The sequence below is a fragment of the Drosophila hydei genome, unplaced genomic scaffold, assembly GCF_003285905.1.
Source record: "Drosophila hydei strain 15085-1641.00,03,60 unplaced genomic scaffold, DhydRS2 tig00008139-arrow-pilon, whole genome shotgun sequence".
NCBI lineage: Eukaryota > Metazoa > Arthropoda > Insecta > Diptera > Drosophilidae > Drosophila > Drosophila hydei.
Genome location: NW_022045847.1, coordinates 1,161,284 through 1,180,083, shown reverse-complemented (window position 1 = coordinate 1,180,083; position 18,800 = coordinate 1,161,284). Strand labels below are relative to the sequence as shown.

Sequence of the window (18,800 nt, the reverse complement as noted above, 5' to 3'; positions counted from 1 at the left end):
AATATATATCAATGTTCATAGTGTGAATTTATTATACAATATATAGTAATAATGATATGATTGTGTTTCTAGCAGATTCTAACTACGATTAACCTTAGGCAATCCCAGTCAGGGCTTTTAGATTATTCTAAACTATGGGATTATTATGCGGAATAGGACATTTTGTGGCCCATTACCCCTGTGAATGCCTTAAAGAAGAACTTAGTTTGCCGAAAGTAAGCACAAAAAATTATTTCGACAAATTAACTTACCATCGAAGCTCTTCGGTTTGGTCTTCAATTTAAGATCAGACCAATTGGGAATTCTGGGATACTGCTTTGTAAGAAATTTGAAGAAAAACAATGAGAGAATTGAGTATGGGTGCCCAGATGCAAGTAGTAAGGTTTCAGAGTATGATTCAACAAAACCAATCTTTAATTTTGTATTCTTATTGTAAGGTCTGAGTGCCTGCTCAATATCATCATGTGACACTCGCTCAGCTTGTATGGACATTGTTGTGGTTTGTGTTATCATTTTATCTATCACTCTCCATGCGTGCGATGCCTTAGTGATTTATGTATGTACGTTAGGTAGATGATGTTTGCTTTACAGCTCGAGAAATCCGACGTGTGCCAGATAAATATTATCTTAATCCTAATAGTGATTCAAGTTGAGCCCACGCCCGAAACAATGTTGTTAACTTGACCTCTAACTTTGCATTAGATTGTTTATATTACCGTACTTAACGTTTGAGAGGGTACAGCAAGCATCGGGTATATAAACGCAGGCTTCGGTCTATTGAGAGAAAAGCTATAGCTTCTGACCATAAAAATTATGGAAATTAATGCTATTTCCTCTGCAATTTGAGCACAATATTTTAGAAACTTTTTGTGACGGATCATTGAAATAATTTTTAAAAATAATAAAATTATTTGAAAATATTCCTGCTCTTATCATAGAGAAACACAATTTCAAAATAAACAATTTAAGTTTCTGAACAGATCCACGAAGTGGATATATATATATTGGTTTGTACAATGTCCATCTTGTCAATGCCCGGGACTGAGACAAGACAAGAGACTGTACAAATTTGTAGGATATACACCCACGATATTGCTTTTCTTATATTCAGTACATAGACATATATATATATATATATATATATATATATATATATATATATATATATATATATATATATATATATATATATATAATTTATATAGATTTCTATTCATTTATTTTACAAGAAAATAAGTTTCGATTAATTACTAGACTTTTTCTAATCCTAATTCATATTGTATTACATAAGGATAGTATATTTTAATTTTGAACATATCTGATGGTTTTGGGAAAAAATATAAAGAAAGAAAACATTTAAAAAAAAACTTTACTTACAACAAAGTAGATAGGCTAGGCTAGGCTAGATAATAATAGACAATAAAACCTAGAATTTGGAAAGCGGAGTTAATTTTTACCGCCTTCGGTGATGAAATAAAAATGTGTTCCTTGGAGACATGGTCAATCGGATAAGGTCCGTGGTCCGTGGCACAGTCTAACAGCATTGATTAATCTCCAGGAGTCCCTTTTTGTCAAAAACAGGCATCAGGGCCTTGAGATTTTGCTGAACAACGGGATTATTGTAGAGGCGATTCTTAAACCGAATGCCGCGCTCATCGTCGTTCATGAGAGCATTGAAACTGGCGTCTGTTGAGTCCTCGTTGATCATGACGGGCTGCACGACAACGGCAGAGTGCATAGCTATATGGAAGCCAAAAATGAATTTCAAGCGAAATCTTGAATGCTTTTGTTAACTTACCGAAAAATCGTTTTTGCTCGGCTTGCAACTGGAACTGATGCAAACTGGGAATCGGGTTCTCTTTGTAGTTAAGTTTGTTCAGAATATCTCTGAAAATGCGATGATAGAACTCAATAAGAGTGCTCTGCTCCTCTCGCCGCAGTGGCTCCCTCAGCGAAGTATTGAAGAAATGATGCAAATCGATGGTGGGCGATCCCCAAAACGAATATTGGAAGTCAATAAGTACAATATCCACTGGGCGACCCGTATCCGGATCGTATTTTACCATCACATTGTTGGTCCAGACATCTCCATGGGCCAAGACGTTCACTGACTCGCTCAGAGGCGCAAAACACTTGCGACCTATGTCCATGTAGTGAGGAGCTAATTCAAACAATTTCTGCCCGTACTGAGCGCACTCAGGCTCCTGGCTCATCCATCGTGCGGCGGCTAGCAGACCGCCTACAAAATATCCACTGTAGGCGTTAGTATAGCGATTGAAGAATCCTCTATCGTATTTCTCCAAGCTGCCGGAGTTGCGTTCGTTCAATACAGCAGAGCTGGCATGCATCTTAGCCAGCTTGCGTAGAATAAGGTGAGCGTGATCCTTGTCCAGGCGCTTAATTCGATCGGCCATCACATAGTTGGCCATACCGAGATCCTCAAAGATGATGGCCATGCGTTTGCGATCCACGAAGATGGCCGTGGGAAACAACGGCTCGAACTCACCAATTTCCTTGAGAAGCTCATTCAACTTGGGTAGCACCTCCTCGTAGATGTTCATTTCACGATTGTAAATGTCATAGGGCGCCATCAGCTCCTTAGACAGCTCATCGTCATCTAAGGAGGTCTTCACTATCAAGTACTGAAGCAGCTCCTTTTCTGGTTGCTGAGCAAGTGTAAAGCGCACTCGAACCCTTGTGAGGACACCCCCGTAGTTCTCGCCCGGTCCCAGAGCCGGATTCAATTCAAACTGCACAATATTTAATTTGGCATCCTTGTAGTGCACTCTCAGCGCATGCTTAATGTAATCGTGTGTCAGCCACTCAGGTGCCGCTGCCATTGTGCCTTGCTGTGTCTGAGATGCCGTTGGTTGTGCTGCATCTTGAACGGGCGCACAGACTTTTATATGAGAACAAAGCTGCCTTTAATACAATTGAGAATATTTATTTTGGGCAGCTCGACTATCACTCTGCCAGCGTGCGATACTTTTATTCCCCAGCAAACATTTGCTCTGACTACTCTAGCATGCTTTTACAAAAAAAGCGATATATATGAGCCAGAGCTCTGTGACGTGCGCCAGACGAATTGCTCGCTATAAATATATGCAAAATTATCTAAGTCTCTGCGTAATCTAAAGTAATATACGGCTGGGAATATCACTTGTTAAGCTGAATTTCTGACTGTCTCTTCTACTCTTATACTATCTATATATGCCCCTTGAAAATGAGAAGTCCGGGTATAATAGTTTTATTGAAGTGTTTGAAATAGGTGCAAGGAAGCGTGGCCAGCTCCATAATGTACGTATATTCTTGATCTGAATGAACTGCCATCAGTCCGCCTGTGCGTATGTAAGTCGATCTTGGCTACAACTAGAAGCTGAAAATGAAATAAAATCCGTTAAGTAACACAGAAGTTATTAAAAAAACGTGTGGTCAATTGGCCAAGCCTCGTGGCAATTAGCGCCAGCTGTTTTTTTTAATTTTATAAATCGAATCGCAATTGTGTTTTGTTTGTGTTCGAATTGTCAGCTGCAACTTTAGCCTTGCATTTGTCACTTTGCAAGCCAACTCTATATGATGATGCCTCAACTTTGAATCGTGGCGTGATTGAACTGCTTTTTCGATGGCTTAGATACAATTGTATTTCGAATCGTATAGGCGAAATTAATTTTTAGTCTCAAATTATTTTCAGCTAAAAAATTGTAAGTCTGTTAAGTCTAAATTTATTTCATTGTTAGACTCGAAGTATGAAATATAACAAATGCCTGAGCACTGATTCATGACCAAATGCAATTTAATTTTCCACCTGGAAGCGAGGTTTTGAAAATTTTGCGAGCTAAAAAAGCTTTTAAGCGAGCTTTAAACAAGAAAGAAAGCTCTAGTCGGGGTGCCCGACTAGGAGATAGCCTGATCCCAGTCCTATTTGCATTAATTAATATTTTCCGTAGTTTGTATCGAGTATTCACAACAAAAAAAAAAAAATGAAATAAAAAACGACATTACGAGAGAGACCAGAATTCGAACCCAGATTGCTTGCGCTACCAACACCGCCACTTCATAATAAAAATAATACAATAAAAAATATTTCATCTCCACCGGTCTCAAAGCCCGCGACTAACTATATACGAGTGCCGCCTCTACCAACGCAGCCACTGCACCTATTGCAATAAGAGTTGCAAATTTGAAGTTGAGTAGCAGCTGATAATTCAAGCAATATTCAATCGCAATTGCGATTCTTCGAATAGAAGAGAATACACGCATTTGAATGAATGTGTGCACACGCATAGGAAAAATGCATACGCGTAGCGCTGCTGACATGTGCTATTGAAATTTTCAGCATATGATCTATATATCCTATTGGCTTGGTTGAGATGCAAACGCCTTCACATAATGGCCCTAGTTCCAACTAAACTTAAATTTTAAGAATTTGGGGAAATTCGGAGCCAGTATCCAAAATCCAACAAAAACCAAAATTGCATAAAATATACATAAAACTAAATACAAAATTTGGAGGCTCTAGCTCTTAAGACGTTCGAGATATAAATTATTTACTGTATTTCAATAATGTTTTTATTCGATAACAATTAAATGCGAATAGTTATCGAATATTTGAAACAAACTTGACCTGCGCGTGCTATACACGGACCTACAAAAAAATTTCAAGTCTCAAGCTCTTTTATATGTTGAGATCCACGCGTTCACTCATACGGACAGACGAACAGGGCTCAATCGACTCGGCTTGTCGTCCTGATCACGAATATATATACTTTATGGGGTCTGCCACGCCCCGTTCTGCCTGTTACATACATTTGCACACAGCCATTATACCCTGATTTCCCATTTTCAATGGGATCAGGATAAAAAAACGCATGGATAATTTGCTTATACAAAGTGTATTACAAATCCTTTTTATTAAATTGCCAGATTCTGTAAGATTTGTTTCGTTCTTTAGTTATTATTTCCTTGCTTTCAAGGCAAAGTTGATGTGTTTTTTGTAAGCTCGTAAGACGTCACTGAGCATGCACTATAAATTGTATAATGATTGAAGCTTTGTTGGCTTACGACCCTGTACAAATATGATCAAACAATTTTCCGTCATAAGCTGTTATGACTGTTTACCCAGACACTTTCAGTAACTGTATAAATATTGACACTTATAAAAGGAATTATTTGGGCATTCACTTCTCACGTGTTGTCTTTTGACTAAGCCTTTGATTAAATAAAAAGTAATTCGCTTGACTTGTTTCATATTTATTCAAATGTTCCTCAGGAATGCTTGAATGGAATTGCAACATTTGAGAAACTAGCGTTTTCTTTAACCTTGACTTTTATACGATTAGGCTTAGCCAATTAAAGTCTGTGTGCATATCGTTTAGAGGGCAGTAGCAACAGCGCGTGGGTGAGATGGAACGGCACCATTTGTAAAGCTTAATCCGTGTGTGCGCTATGTATAAATATATAAATACATGTACATATATACTATATACTTTATAATATGCACATATTTAACCAGCATCTCTTACACTTTGCCATATAAATCACAATTGCGATATGAATACGTCGTCGACACCTGCTAGGAGATGGTGTATAAAAAGCTGTGTGGCTGAGAAAGTTTGACACAATAAGACTTAAACAGCCGTGGAAGGGTTTAGATTGTGATAGATCAGTTAAAGAAGCTCAACAAAATGTCAGTTTCAGATTTGATAGGCACATTGGACGCCATTCCAAAGCTGACAGCTTCCAATTCACAGGCAGAAGTTTCCGAAATTTCGGGTGCGCCAGACTGGCTAACACACAGATACTTACAGAATGCTCTTCAACAATTCCACAGGGATTCGAATTTAAGGATCGTCGCACTGGACGGTCGTCCAGCCTTGGGACGCGGCGAAAACTATGGCGGTGTTTTGACCCGCATTAAAGCAGAGTTCATCAGCGGCGATGGCAACTCACAGATCGGACACTACATAATCAAGACCACATACGAGAGCAATGAGTTCGCACGCAAAGTCATGGAGCCATACGATATATTCAATCGGGAAATGTCTATTTATGAACAGATTCTGCCTAAACTAAAGGCTTTGCTATTAGAAATTGGCGACAGTGAGCAACTCTTTGCTGAAACAATGTCCGTTGACTACGATCGTTCAGCTCTAATCTTCGAGGACCTCAGCATGCGTGGCTTCGTTATGCCCGAACGTCTATTAGGCTTAGATCTAAATCTGGCTCGACTAGTGCTGCGCAAGTTAGCCAAGATGCACGCCACCTCGGCCGTGTTGAACGAGCGCGAACTCGGCGCCTTGGAGACCTACGATCGTGGCATGTTCAACCGACACACAGACAACTATGCGCCCATCTTTGAAGGCATGATACAGGCTGCAAGCAGGTGTGTGGCTCAATGGCCTGGCTATGAGCAATATGCCCAGAAATTGAACGATCTGGTGCCCGTCTACATGGAGCTGGGCAAGCGAGTGTTCGATGTTAGTGCGGGCATTAATGTGTTGGCCCACGGGGATCTGTGGACCAATAATGTTCTCGTTAAGTACAACGAAGTCACTGCTCAGCCGGAGGATGTTATTATCATAGATTTCCAGTACGCTGCCTGGGGCTCTCCGGCCATTGATCTGTTCTATTTTTTGAACTCGTCGTTGCAATTGGATTTCCATTTACACCACCAAGAGGAGCTAATTGAATACTATTTTAAGATTTTCTCGGATACGCTCAGAAAACTACGTTATAAATCACATATTCCCAGCTTGCATAACTTCCACTTGCAGCTCAAGGAAAAGTCCTTTTACGGTATGTCTAAAATACTTCGTAACTTCTCTCGAATCCACCTTAACGTGCTTCCATCTTTTGCGCCTTCCAGCTATGCACACCAGCCTCGGCATCTTTCCCATCCAGAGGAATGTTGAAACCGATGATGCCGACTTCAACGCCCTGATCAAAACAGATGAGCGAGCAATTAACTTCAAGAATGCCTGCTACCGAAATCCAGCCACCCAGAGGGTACTACGGGAATTATTATCTGTATATTTTAGTGAAGGGTTGCTGGATGCGGATCAGTAGTATACAATGTGATTCCCTGCGAGCATTTTGGCATTGCTATACCCTTTCATGTGTTGTAATTATATTGTATTAGCTAATTAATTCCAATATCATTATTTTAAGAAATACTGTCTATATAGGAGGTGTAAGTGTAATAAATATGTTCATGAATATATATATCTATTTTTGTAGTTTTAGCATGCTGACATCACTTATTGAATATGGGAAATCAGATTTGTGAAGATGTAGATTATATATATATCCATGAATAGACGGTTGGAAGCGGTCATTGAAGCCAACGGGGGTCATACCAAATACTAATTTTAATAGTTAATTAAGTTAATATTGCCTTATTTTTATACCCTGATCCCATTAAAAATGGGAAATCAGGGTATAATGGTTTTGTGCAAATGTATGTAACAGGCAGAAGGAGGCGTGGCAGACCCCATAAAGTATATATATTCTTGATCAGGACGACAAGCCGAGTCGATTGAGCCCTGTCCGTCTGTCTGTCTGTCCGTCTGTCCGTCTGTCCGTATGTGTGAACGCGTGGATCTCAGCATCTATAAGAGCTAGAGACTTGAAATTTTTTTTGTAGGTCCGTGTATAGCACGCGCAGGTCAAGTTTGTTTCAAATATTCGATAACTATTCGCATTTAATTGTTATCGAATAAAAACATTATTGAAATGTAGTAAATAAATTATATCTCGAACGTCTTAAGAGCTAGAGCATCCAAATTTTGTATTTAGTCTTATGTATATTTTATGCAATTTTGATTTTTGTTGGATTTTGGATACCGGCTCCAAATTCCCCCAAATTCTTAGAATTTAAGTTTAGTTGGAAATAGGGCCATTATGTGAAGGCGTTTGCATCTCAACCAAGCCAATAGGATATGTAGATCATATGCTGAAAATTTCATTAAAATCCATTAAGTAAAACAGAAGTTATTAAACAAAACGTTTGGCCAATTTGCAAAAGCACATGTCAGCAGCGCCACGCGCACGCATTTTTCCTATGCGTGTGCACACATACATTCAAATGCGTGTATTCTTTTCTATTCCAAGAATTGAAATTGCGATTGAATTGTGCTGAATTATTAGCTGCTACTTATGTTCAAATTTGCAACAGTTCGGGTAAGAAGGGCAGTGGCTGCGTTGGTAGAGGCGCCGCTCGTGTGCAGCTTGGTCTAGGTTCGAGGCCAGTGGATATGAAACGTTTTTTATTTTTTTATTTTTTTTTAGTTATGAAGTGGCGATGTTGGTAGAGTTTGTGCACGTTGCGCAAATAATCCGGGTTCGAAACCTGGTCTCGCAATGTCGATTTTTATTTGTTTTCTTTTTTTTTTTAATACTCGATACAAACTACGGAAAATATTACAAAACTTAAAGGACTGGGATCAGGGTATCTCCTAGTCGGGCACCCCGACTAGAGCTTTCTTACTTGTTGAAAAATATTTCTGTGCAAACACTTTCGTGTCACTTGAATTTGAATATGTTTTGAGTTGTTATGGTTTTTTATGCCTATGGTAATAGTTTTTTAATTTTTATTAATTATTTTTGTAAGACAATAATTTGAAAAAAAACATATATAATTTTAAAAAATATTGAAATCTCATACTTAGTATATTTTTTTTAGAATAAAATATAAATTTTTTCTGTATATATTTTGTAGTTTTAGCATACTCATATTATACATTGAAAATGGTATATTGAATTTGTGACGATGTAGCAGGCAGAGGGAGCCGTGGCAAAGGCTCTACGACTAGCCGAGTTGATCTAGCCGTGTCCACTGATCTCTTAGCAACAACAGCTAGAAACTTCCAATTTAATTTTTGTATATAATATTTTTTATTTTTTTTAGTATTACGATTTATTTATTATTTTATTCCCAATAATTCATCCCATTTCAATATCGATAAAAATTTACAATTTTACATCGTTGTTTCAACGTAGCTTGAATGCCAAACGAAATGACAACTGAGCGGGCAGTAAACATAAGAAATTAGGAATTATGATTTGGTATATGTTGGATTCTGGCTTTTGGATGCCTTCCCCATTCCTCATAAATTCGCAGAAAAAGTACTTAAAATACTAGAGATTTGTGCCTTGAAGTACACAGATATAAATATCATTATCACGCTCTTATTATGATTATGATTATGAAAGTCCATTCAGAAGTCAATTTATTCAATAAATAAGGTTCATACCAGGCCCAAGTGCAGAAAGCATAGTGCGAGGCGGCGCACATGTTGCTTGTAATGTCTATATAAAAGAGTAGGGAATGCAGTAGCTCTTCGTAGGGTACAAGCTATCTACTAGTTGAGCAGTCTCGGCTCTCAGGCATTTTAAAATTAACGTTCTGCTATACCATAAATTGTATTTCTCGATTTGCTACTCCCCTAGTGGGAGTATTGGCATACGGGTTTAAGCTTTATAAGGCTTCTATTTTGAAGGCTCTGGCTTGAAGAGCGACGAAAAGGCTTGCATTTATATGGATAGGTGGACATACAGAAGGGCAAAAAAACGGATATTGCAAGTTTACTCTCGTCATAAAATTGTCGATAACATTTTTTCATGATTTGGTAGTAGATATATAATTTTATTTGTACGACAGTTTACACAAATATAAATTATAAATTTGGTAGTAGATAAATAATTTTATTTGTACGACAGTTAACACAAATATAAATTATAAATTTCAAGTAAAGAGCTACAATATCGGGGAAGTCTTTGTTCAACAGACGGACTATCGCATGCACAACCAATAAAAACTTTTAGAAATTGTATTTTATGGCACCTAAAGCTTTTTGCTTTTCTTCTCTTTATATTTATTTAGCAACAGAAAATTGATTTGTAGCAGCGATTTCCCGCGCGTTCGCTCTCTTTGAAATCGTTATATTGTTTGAATTACTTGTTAGAATACCTTTTATGGAAGTGTTGAATCGGTAATATTTTTTCGGAGAGCGTAGATAACAATATCAGAGTGTAAATTCAATATGAAGAGCAAATATATTATCGCACTTTTTATACCCTAAAACGGGTTGTTTGAGTGGACCAAATTGTAGGTAGATCGACCAAGCTACAGGGTATATATTACTTGCTATTTGCTTTTTTTACGGTTACGTCACTCTCAAAAAGCTCTCAAAGCATTTAGAGGTAAGCACAGACTGGAACGAACTTTTGGTTAGTGCTGAAGCAAGTGTAAGCGAATGCATATGTAGCCGCTATATTTACTGAACTTATCAGAAATAATGACTACAAATCTAAGCTACAATCCCGATGAATTGGAGGTGCTGGAATGGCTAAGCACGCATTTCTTTACCGAAGTATTGATTCAGTCCGAGAAGGCTCCGGAGCTAGAGTTAAACGATCTGAAATTGTCGCCAGCAAGTGCGCAGGGGGATCATTATGCTAGTGTCATGTTCCGAGCTGTCGTAGAGTATTCAACTGATAAGGGAGTCACTACCAAGTCTCTGATTGTCAAGACGATGCCTGAACAGGGCGGCCTTAAGAAAAGAATGGTGGATGAGTCACACATATTCCAGACAGAGATAGCCATGTATACAGAAGTTTTGCCCAAGTTTGAGGCGATACTTCGAGAGGCTGGTGAAGAGACGACGCTCTATGCGCCTTGCATATACCACAGCTTGGAGCCGCGGCAGGTGATGATCTTTGAGGATCTGTTGCCTTTGGGATACCAAGTGCTACGCAATCGACTTGTCACCTTAGACGAACTACGTTGCGCTCTAGACAAGCTGGCCAAATGGCATGCAGTTAGCCACAAACTATTAAAAGAAGATCCGAATTTCTTTGCAAAATTACAATACAATATCGCCACACTACCGAACTTCCTGAATCAAAGCTTCATAACCAATGCTTTGCCTAACTTTATTTACATGCTTGATGAAGTAGACAGCCTGAAAAGGTATAAAAAGTATTTCCAGGCTATGCGTGCTAATCTAGTTCAAAATTGGGCAGAAACCTTAGACGAGTATCGCCAAAGTCCCCGAGATGATTCGTATTATGTTCTATGCCATGGCGACTTTCATATTAGAAACTTGATGTTCAAGGACAACAGCTGCATGCTGATAGACTTTCAACTGTCTCATGTGGGCCCAATGGTTAATGACTTTCTTTATGCGATGTACATGTTGTTTTCTGCTCAAGAACGTGGCAGCCAAAGAGACGAACTCATCAAATATTATTTAGAAATATTTCACAAAACGCTAACAAAGATAGGTTACCACGGTAAGGCGCCCACATTTGAGGAGTTCCAGAGCCAGATGATCGATAAGAGATTTAATGGTGAGTACATAATTATTAATATTTGACATTACCAAACAACGTTAAGTTTATTTATTCAGAGTTTATGTTGCTGACTACATTTTTGCCCATGCAAATAGCTGCCAGGAAGAATGCCAATGATCCTTTTCGACGACGTACGAGTATGTACAAGGATAAGGATTACCAAGAGGAGGTGGAATATTTACTGGAGCGTATGAATAATCTAGGCTACTTCAGTGATATGTCGGTGTGATATCCATTGTATTACCTTCATTTATTTGGAGAGAGAGAGAGAGAATTACGTAAGAGCCATTCATGCCTAAGTGGTCTGGGGTGAAGTTCCTCAAGAGCGCTTAGTTAACATATTGTAGCTTCGAGAGGGCGCATATGTCATGTGATATGTATGTATGTATATATGTATGTATATATGTATGTCATGTATATGATATGTATAAATATATGTACACAGATTAGCTGCATATGTCTAGTATCTATATCGTATACATTTATTCATAACATGCACATATGCAGTATGTCCGATCTTTCCAAAAATGCATCTTTATATAGAAAATCATTTGGATTGTCAAATGACAAAACTTTTCAGTCGAGTTGAATAAGTGAGAGTCCAATAGAAGGTGAAGATTTGTAAAATACAACTAATTTTATAATCTAAATTAAATTAGAAATTTGTACCCAATTAAAGGATAACAGTTATTGCAGTCATAACATTGAGTGAATGCTATCTTATAATAGTTTTAATTAGCAATAATTGAGTGCTAAATGAACATATTATTAATTTATTTGCATATTATTAATTTATTTAAGTTATCTGTGCTTTCATACATATGTACAAAGATAATTTTGATTATTTTTGCTATCTATAAAATGTGGCTTTGTATAGAAATAGGAAATGAATTTGGTGATTTGATTTCTGCTCTAATAGAATCAATGCAACAATCAATCGAACGCCTATTTCATAATCTATCACTTAAAATTACAGAGCTTGAACTTGTTCAAGATAACAACAATATAAATACGAAATAGCCCTCGATTCGCAGTTAGTTTGTTGATAACTACGTGACTGAGCAGAGCATTTTGGTCGACATTTCTTTTATAATGTCCAATGATGATAACTACAATTCGGATGAGTTGGAAGCGCCCGCCTGGCTGGATAAGCACTTCCTTCAGGATGCGCTAGTGAAGCACTTCAAGAAGCCGAGTCTAATAGCAACTGAATCAAAGATCTCCCCAGCGAGTGCTAAAGGCGATCACTATGCGAGTGTAATGTTCCGGGCTACTGTTCAGTATTCGGTGCAAAAGAGAAAATTTTCAAAGTCGTTGATCATTAAGACGATGCCTCAGGCGGAAGGACATAAGAAAGAATTTCTGGCCGATTCTAAAATATTCCAAACAGAGATTGCGATGTTTACAGAAGTGCTGCCCAAGTTCGAGGCAATTCTTCGTGAGGCAGGGGAAGAGATCAAGTTTTGTGCCACCTGCGTCTATCACAGCTTGGATCCAAGGCCGGTGATTATTTTTGAGGATCTGGTGCCCCAGGGCTACCAAGTAATTCGGGACAGATATGCCACCTTAACTGAACTGCGATCGGTGCTTGGAAAACTTGCCAAATGGCAGGCAGTTAGCTTCAAACTGTTGAAAGAACAACCGGGAACATTTAATGAACTGCAATTTGATTTGACGACATTGTCAAACTTTTTGGAACACGATTTCATGAAAACCGCGTTGCCAAATTTTATAGACATGATCAGTCAGGAGGAAAATTTAAAGGAGTATCGAAAATACTTTGAGCCAATGCGAGAAAACCTCCTTAAACGCTGGCAAGACGTAGTTCGTGAATATCGTGAGAATCGACAGTCCAATGCGTACTATGTTCTGTGCCACGGCGACTTTCATATCCGTAACACGATGTTCAATAACGACGGCGACTGCATGCTGCTCGACTTCCAGATTTCCTACATTGGATCCATAGCTAACGACTTGCATTACGCAAAATATATGCTGTTGGGTCCTGATGAACGAAAAGACAGATGCGATGAATTACTCTTTTACTTTTTTGATACCTTTGTAAAGACTTTGTTGAAAATTGGATATCAAGGAGAGATGCCCAGCTTAGTAGAGTTCCGAAGGCAGATCTTTGATAGGCGATACAGTGGTAAGCTAGCCATAATTGCAATATGATATATGTGGAATAATAAGGATTATGTATATCTTAATATTTACTTAATGTTTACCCCATTAGATTATATGTTGCTCACTATATTCTTACCCGGATCTTATAACATGCGCAAAGGCAAGGATCCTGGCGCATTGCTACAGGATGAAAACCTACGCAAGCAGTTGTATCAGGATAAGAGCTACAAGCAAGAATTGGAATATCTTCTGCCTCGAATGATGCATCTGGGCTATTTTGAATTACCCGAACAAAAATAATTATCTATCGAAATATTCTATGCTACAACTTCAAGAGCCATAAAGATATATTCGCTGTGACATTTTTAAAAATATATTAATTAAATTAAGTAAACTGCTCTTACTACTACTATTACTCATAATAACAATAGCAAACGCAATAAATATTGTTGCTGTATTTAATTTGGGATAGAGTAGATCAAATCTTATTTTACAATATATATACAAAAATTCTATGCATTGCAATAAACTATATTGTTTACAGGGAGAGATTATCAAAAGAGATTCAATAAATAATCGTAACAATTAATTTTCAATTGCTATCATTCTTTTTTATTATCTATATAACGACAGAATCAAACACAATATTTCTTATCACTGATAACAAATGACCCACTGTACCATGAGTTTGCATTTAAGGCGTATCTGTTCTTATCTTACGAAACTTTTTCACCGTGGCAATGAAATATTTACAAGTATTTACTATAAAAAACTAGCTAACTGGCAGATATTCTGCTTTGCGTATCTCACTACTGAGTTGTCTAACATGTCATTGGCTTGAAATCAAAGTTTTATTTTGAACTAACATCAAGAAGAATACCCTAGTCAGCAGTTACCGAATAGGCGATGCCCTGAAATTATTCTACGTGTAAAATGAAAGTGGTCTATATCTTTCGGGATCAAATCACAACAGACTGGCATAGATCAAGAATCTCTTATGGCGTTGGAATTAGTTCGTCTTTCCGCATGTTACAGACTTTTTAACGAATTAATAGTACCTTTAATGCCCATATTCAATGGGATAAGGGTATGAAGAGGAAGTAAGCCTCAGACATAGACATAATAATAACAAATGTAGAAAATTATAATTATTATTACTACAATACTAAAATAAGAACTATCTTGGTTATTAACTACGTTTCTTCTGCAGTACCTTTATATTTATTAACAACAATAAGGCTCTTATTTAGCACGCTGGATATAAATATAAATATATAAAATATCACAAAAATAATTAAAACTTATAGAAATGTAACCTAGTTCCTGATCAAGATTTTTTATACAAAATACTTGTTTCAAAGATGACTTTTAAATTATATAAAATGACTGTGCAAGTAACAAGATATATTGAGCCTAGATAAGTTCATCTGGTTATTAAGATATGCGCTGATAACGGGATGTATAAAAGCTCTCCCACACTCTGTGTGTCGCGTATTAGAGAACGTTGCTTTGGAATCTTCGGACTGTGTTTTTCGTCAACTTTTTATCTGAGAAATGGCACCAAATACAGAATCTTATAATGAGGATGAGCTGGAAGCGCCCTCTTGGCTAGACTTTCAATTCTTCAAAGACGTGCTGAGCGCCCATGAAAATGATGATCAAGTGGAGATAATTGACATTCAGATCACACCTGCGACAGCCAAAGGCGATCACTATGCGAGCATCATGTTTAGAGCTGCCGTGGAGTATAAAAGCAGAAAGGGGGACAAGTCCTTCAAGTCGCTGATCATTAAGACCATGCCTGAGCAAGACGGCCACAAGAAGCAGATGCTGAGTGAGTCGCATATATTCGATACCGAGATTAACATGTACTCGACGATCCTGCCCAAGTTTGAGCAAATACTGCTTGAGGTGGGAGATAAGACGAAATTGCACGGGCCTTGCATCTATTATAGCCTGAAGCCACGACAGGTAATGGTATTTAATGATTTATTGGAACAGGGTTATACTGTACTTCGTGATCGGGAGCCGACTTTTGAGGAGGTTCGTTGTGCATACTTGAAGCTGGCCAAATGGCATGCTGTGAGCTATAAATTGAACAAAGAACAACCAGAAATCCTAAAGGATCTCAGCTACAGTTTGTTTGACCTGCCCAAAATCGACGAAGATAAATTCTTCTTGAATGGGATGAATATATTCATCAAAATGCTCGATGCTGTACCAGATCTGACTGAATATAAGCCATATTTCGAGAAAATATTACCACACTATGTGCAACGCTGCAGGGACACTTTAAAGGAGTACAGACAAAATCCCCAAGAAAATGCTTTTTATGTACTGTGTCATGGCGACTTTCATGTGAAGAACTTAATGTTTAAGTACAACAAAGAAGACGGAACAATTGAGGACTGTATGCTGTTGGACTTCCAAATGAGCAATGTGGGTCCTATGCCTAATGATATACTTTACTCTATCTATCAGATGCTGTCGCCAGAGCAACGGCAAAATCAGCGCGACGAATTGATTTACATTTACTTTTCGACTTTCACGGATACCTTAAAAAAATTAAATTTTGAGGGCGAGCTTCCCACTTTAGTCGAGTTTCGAAAACAGATATTTCGACATAAGTATTATGGTAAGCTTTGAAAATCCAAACATAATTTTAGTATCAATTTTTTAAATTATATCTTTTCATAGAATTCTTTTTGCTGGTAACATTCTTGCCTGTGATGACTGCAATGAAGGGAGCAAACTTTGAGATATCTAAAATGATAGAAGATAGAGAACTAAGATTGGGTCTCTACTATAATGAGGCCTATCTAGAGGATGTTAGAAATATTCTGAAACGCTATTTATATCTGGGCTATTTTGATGATCTGGAATAAATGCTATTAAATTGCAGGAAATGTATATTATATAAAAAGGAAATAAATGAGATTTTTTTTAAAGTAAACCATTTTTACATTTTATTTCGGAATATTAGTTGCCTTAATATTTTTATGCAAAAAAGTCGAAAGAAAACAATTTTTTTTATCAACCACGAAATTAAACATTTTAATTTTTGTTCATCGGCATGTTGCGAAAATATCGGTAAAAACACTTAAAATACGCGCCATTGAAATTTCACATCACCAATATCGATAACTCCAGGGAAAACAGCTGTTTTTAAAACGTACTAAAAATGCCTGAACGCGCTTAACTAGAATAAACATCCGCATGGGAGAATATATACAATACTTTTTAAATTCCAAGCTAATAAATAGTAAGGAAGAAATGCCAGCTGAGCTAAGTGAGTTGCTTTGTCGCGCTTGTCTTAAGCAAGACGAACTTTTGGTGGACATCTATGAACATGTGGAGGAACAACAGACTGACTTATGCACATTGCTCGAGCGCTGTGGCGACATTAAGGTGAATTTACAAAATATTTGTTGAATACTTGTATATAATTGGAGTTATGCTTGCTTTAGGTCGATAAGTGGGATGCATATCCGAAGTATTTGTGCCAGGAGTGTACAAAGGAACTGCTCATCTCTGCCAAGTTTCGGGACAAATGTGCAGCAACGGAAGAAGAGCTACGCAAGCGAACTGTTGAGCGGCTTGAGGGCGAAGAAGCACCAATTGGTGGTAATTTTCTGGGTGACGCAGAGCTTGTGGTTGACGATGATGCAGAGCGGGCAATAAGTGCAGATGATATAATTGAATTCGATCCCAGTGAAAATGTTGAACTCTACGAAGAATGCGAGACGGAGGAGCGACATGAAAGAACGCCGTCTGTGGATATAAATGAGACAGAACAGCGAAATGAAAGTCTACCTGTTGCCAATTTCAGCTGCGATGACTGTGGCGCCACCTTTCAGCAGGCTGCCACGTTGCAGCGGCATCTTGGCAAGGTGCATCCTGCTGCAGAGATATACAGCTGCAGTCAATGTGCCCATGGCTTTACACAGCATATCAATTTTGAGAGGCACAACTGCTTTGTATCCGAGGCACCTTCCTCAGATATGCGTTCGCGTCATCGTTGCACGCACTGTGGCAAGTGCATGCAGTCTGCATCTAGCCTAATCATGCATTTGCGCCTTCACAATGGTGAGCGACCCTTTGCCTGCGACGCTTGCCCAAAGACTTTTAAGACAAACGGCGGACTTGTGACACACCAAAAGCGACATCTAAAGCTGGTGGAATATGAGTGCGAGTACTGTGGGAAAGGCTTCGTGGAGTCCAGTAATCTGCGTCGACACATTACCTCATTGCACACGTCGGAACGGCCACACACCTGCACCGTGTGCCACCGTACTTTTGCCCGCGTCTATTTGCTTGAGCTGCACAAGCGCACTCACACGGGCGAGCGTCCATATGCCTGTTCACTCTGTGATCGCAGCTTTGCCCAGTTAAGTGTGTTGCGCACTCATGAGCGCATCCATACGGGCGAGCGACGGCATAGCTGTAGTATCTGCCTGAAGACCTTCAGTCGTCTCATTCAGCTGAAGAAGCATCAACTCAAATCCTGCCTGCCTGTGGCTACAATAGCCTCTGAAGACTTGGCGTCCTAGTTTGTACTAGACTGATAAGCTGATTTCAAATTATTAGCCAAATAAATGCCAGGTAGACTAAGTGTAATTTGAATTGACTGAAGCTCACGGCAAAATGTATAATATTTAAATTTAAAATGCTTGTAAAAAAATAAATTTAAATTAATTTTAATAGTCGAATATATATACTATACATAAATATTTCTTCCATTATTCAAATCCTTTAACATCCTGGAGTTATATTTGTATATAAGAACTGTCTAGTTTTCCTACTTACTATTACTATTAAATAAATTAAATTAAATAAAAATAAAAAATTTTCCAAAATCAATCGAATATTTTGTGATCTTCCAACATGGTTCTTTTGCTTTATACTTCAATAACAAATGCAGGACGATAATTTTAGATGTTTTTTATTGCATGCACATAAAGGTTTAGTTATGTTTGCCTTCTTGTTATGGGTTTACAATAGCTTTTGTTATGTTTAGCCTACAAGTTACAACAGATTACGTAATTACACAAATTCTTGTTATTTGCCATATACAAAAGGCCGTAATTAGTTAGTATATATTATATGCGAACTTTCTATCTATATATATATATATATATATATATATATATATATATATATATATATATATATTTATATATATTTAATTTGATTTTTGCTTTCGAAAAAATTACATAAATAACATGCATAAATTTTATGGGCAGAATTTTTTATTTTCTTTGAAAGTTTTTCATTTTGTACATGAATATATATTGTTAATGATTTCTGTGTTTTGCGCTTTA

At 37.7% G+C, this 18,800-nt stretch overlaps 6 protein-coding genes across 6 annotated transcripts; 5 read left to right on the top strand and 1 right to left on the bottom strand.

The window, feature by feature from the left end:
- Positions 1–1,316: 1,316 nt before the first annotated feature.
- LOC111597484 lies at positions 1,317–2,896 on the bottom strand. The gene is made up of 2 exons (XM_023312235.2): positions 1,799–2,896; positions 1,317–1,740 (listed from the first exon to the last, which is right to left on the bottom strand). Exons 1-2 carry the CDS (start codon positions 2,838–2,840, stop codon positions 1,535–1,537), a joined length of 1,248 nt encoding a protein of 415 aa, XP_023168003.2. The 5' UTR covers positions 2,841–2,896; the 3' UTR covers positions 1,317–1,534.
- A 2,710-nt stretch (positions 2,897–5,606) lies between these two features.
- Positions 5,607–7,166, top strand: LOC111597499. The gene is made up of 2 exons (XM_023312260.2): positions 5,607–6,795; positions 6,866–7,166. Exons 1-2 carry the CDS (start codon positions 5,685–5,687, stop codon positions 7,063–7,065), a joined length of 1,311 nt encoding a protein of 436 aa, XP_023168028.2. The 5' UTR covers positions 5,607–5,684; the 3' UTR covers positions 7,066–7,166.
- A 3,078-nt stretch (positions 7,167–10,244) lies between these two features.
- Positions 10,245–12,018, top strand: LOC111597538. The gene is made up of 2 exons (XM_023312327.2): positions 10,245–11,349; positions 11,409–12,018. Exons 1-2 carry the CDS (start codon positions 10,296–10,298, stop codon positions 11,579–11,581), a joined length of 1,227 nt encoding a protein of 408 aa, XP_023168095.2. The 5' UTR covers positions 10,245–10,295; the 3' UTR covers positions 11,582–12,018.
- A 358-nt stretch (positions 12,019–12,376) lies between these two features.
- Positions 12,377–13,838, top strand: LOC111597534. Its single transcript, XM_023312312.2, has 2 exons — positions 12,377–13,501; positions 13,589–13,838. Exons 1-2 carry the CDS (start codon positions 12,445–12,447, stop codon positions 13,777–13,779), a joined length of 1,248 nt encoding a protein of 415 aa, XP_023168080.2. The 5' UTR covers positions 12,377–12,444; the 3' UTR covers positions 13,780–13,838.
- A 1,146-nt stretch (positions 13,839–14,984) lies between these two features.
- On the top strand, positions 14,985–16,409 carry LOC111597523. The gene is made up of 2 exons (XM_023312298.2): positions 14,985–16,114; positions 16,177–16,409. The coding sequence occupies exons 1-2, from the start codon at positions 15,034–15,036 to the stop codon at positions 16,362–16,364; spliced, it is 1,269 nt and encodes a 422-aa protein (XP_023168066.2). The 5' UTR covers positions 14,985–15,033; the 3' UTR covers positions 16,365–16,409.
- Positions 16,410–16,597: 188 nt separating this feature from the next.
- LOC111597515 (zinc finger protein 771) lies at positions 16,598–18,141 on the top strand. Its single transcript, XM_023312284.1, has 2 exons — positions 16,598–16,887; positions 16,947–18,141. The coding sequence occupies exons 1-2, from the start codon at positions 16,696–16,698 to the stop codon at positions 18,027–18,029; spliced, it is 1,275 nt and encodes a 424-aa protein (XP_023168052.1). The 5' UTR covers positions 16,598–16,695; the 3' UTR covers positions 18,030–18,141.
- The last annotated feature ends 659 nt before the right edge of the window (positions 18,142–18,800 follow it).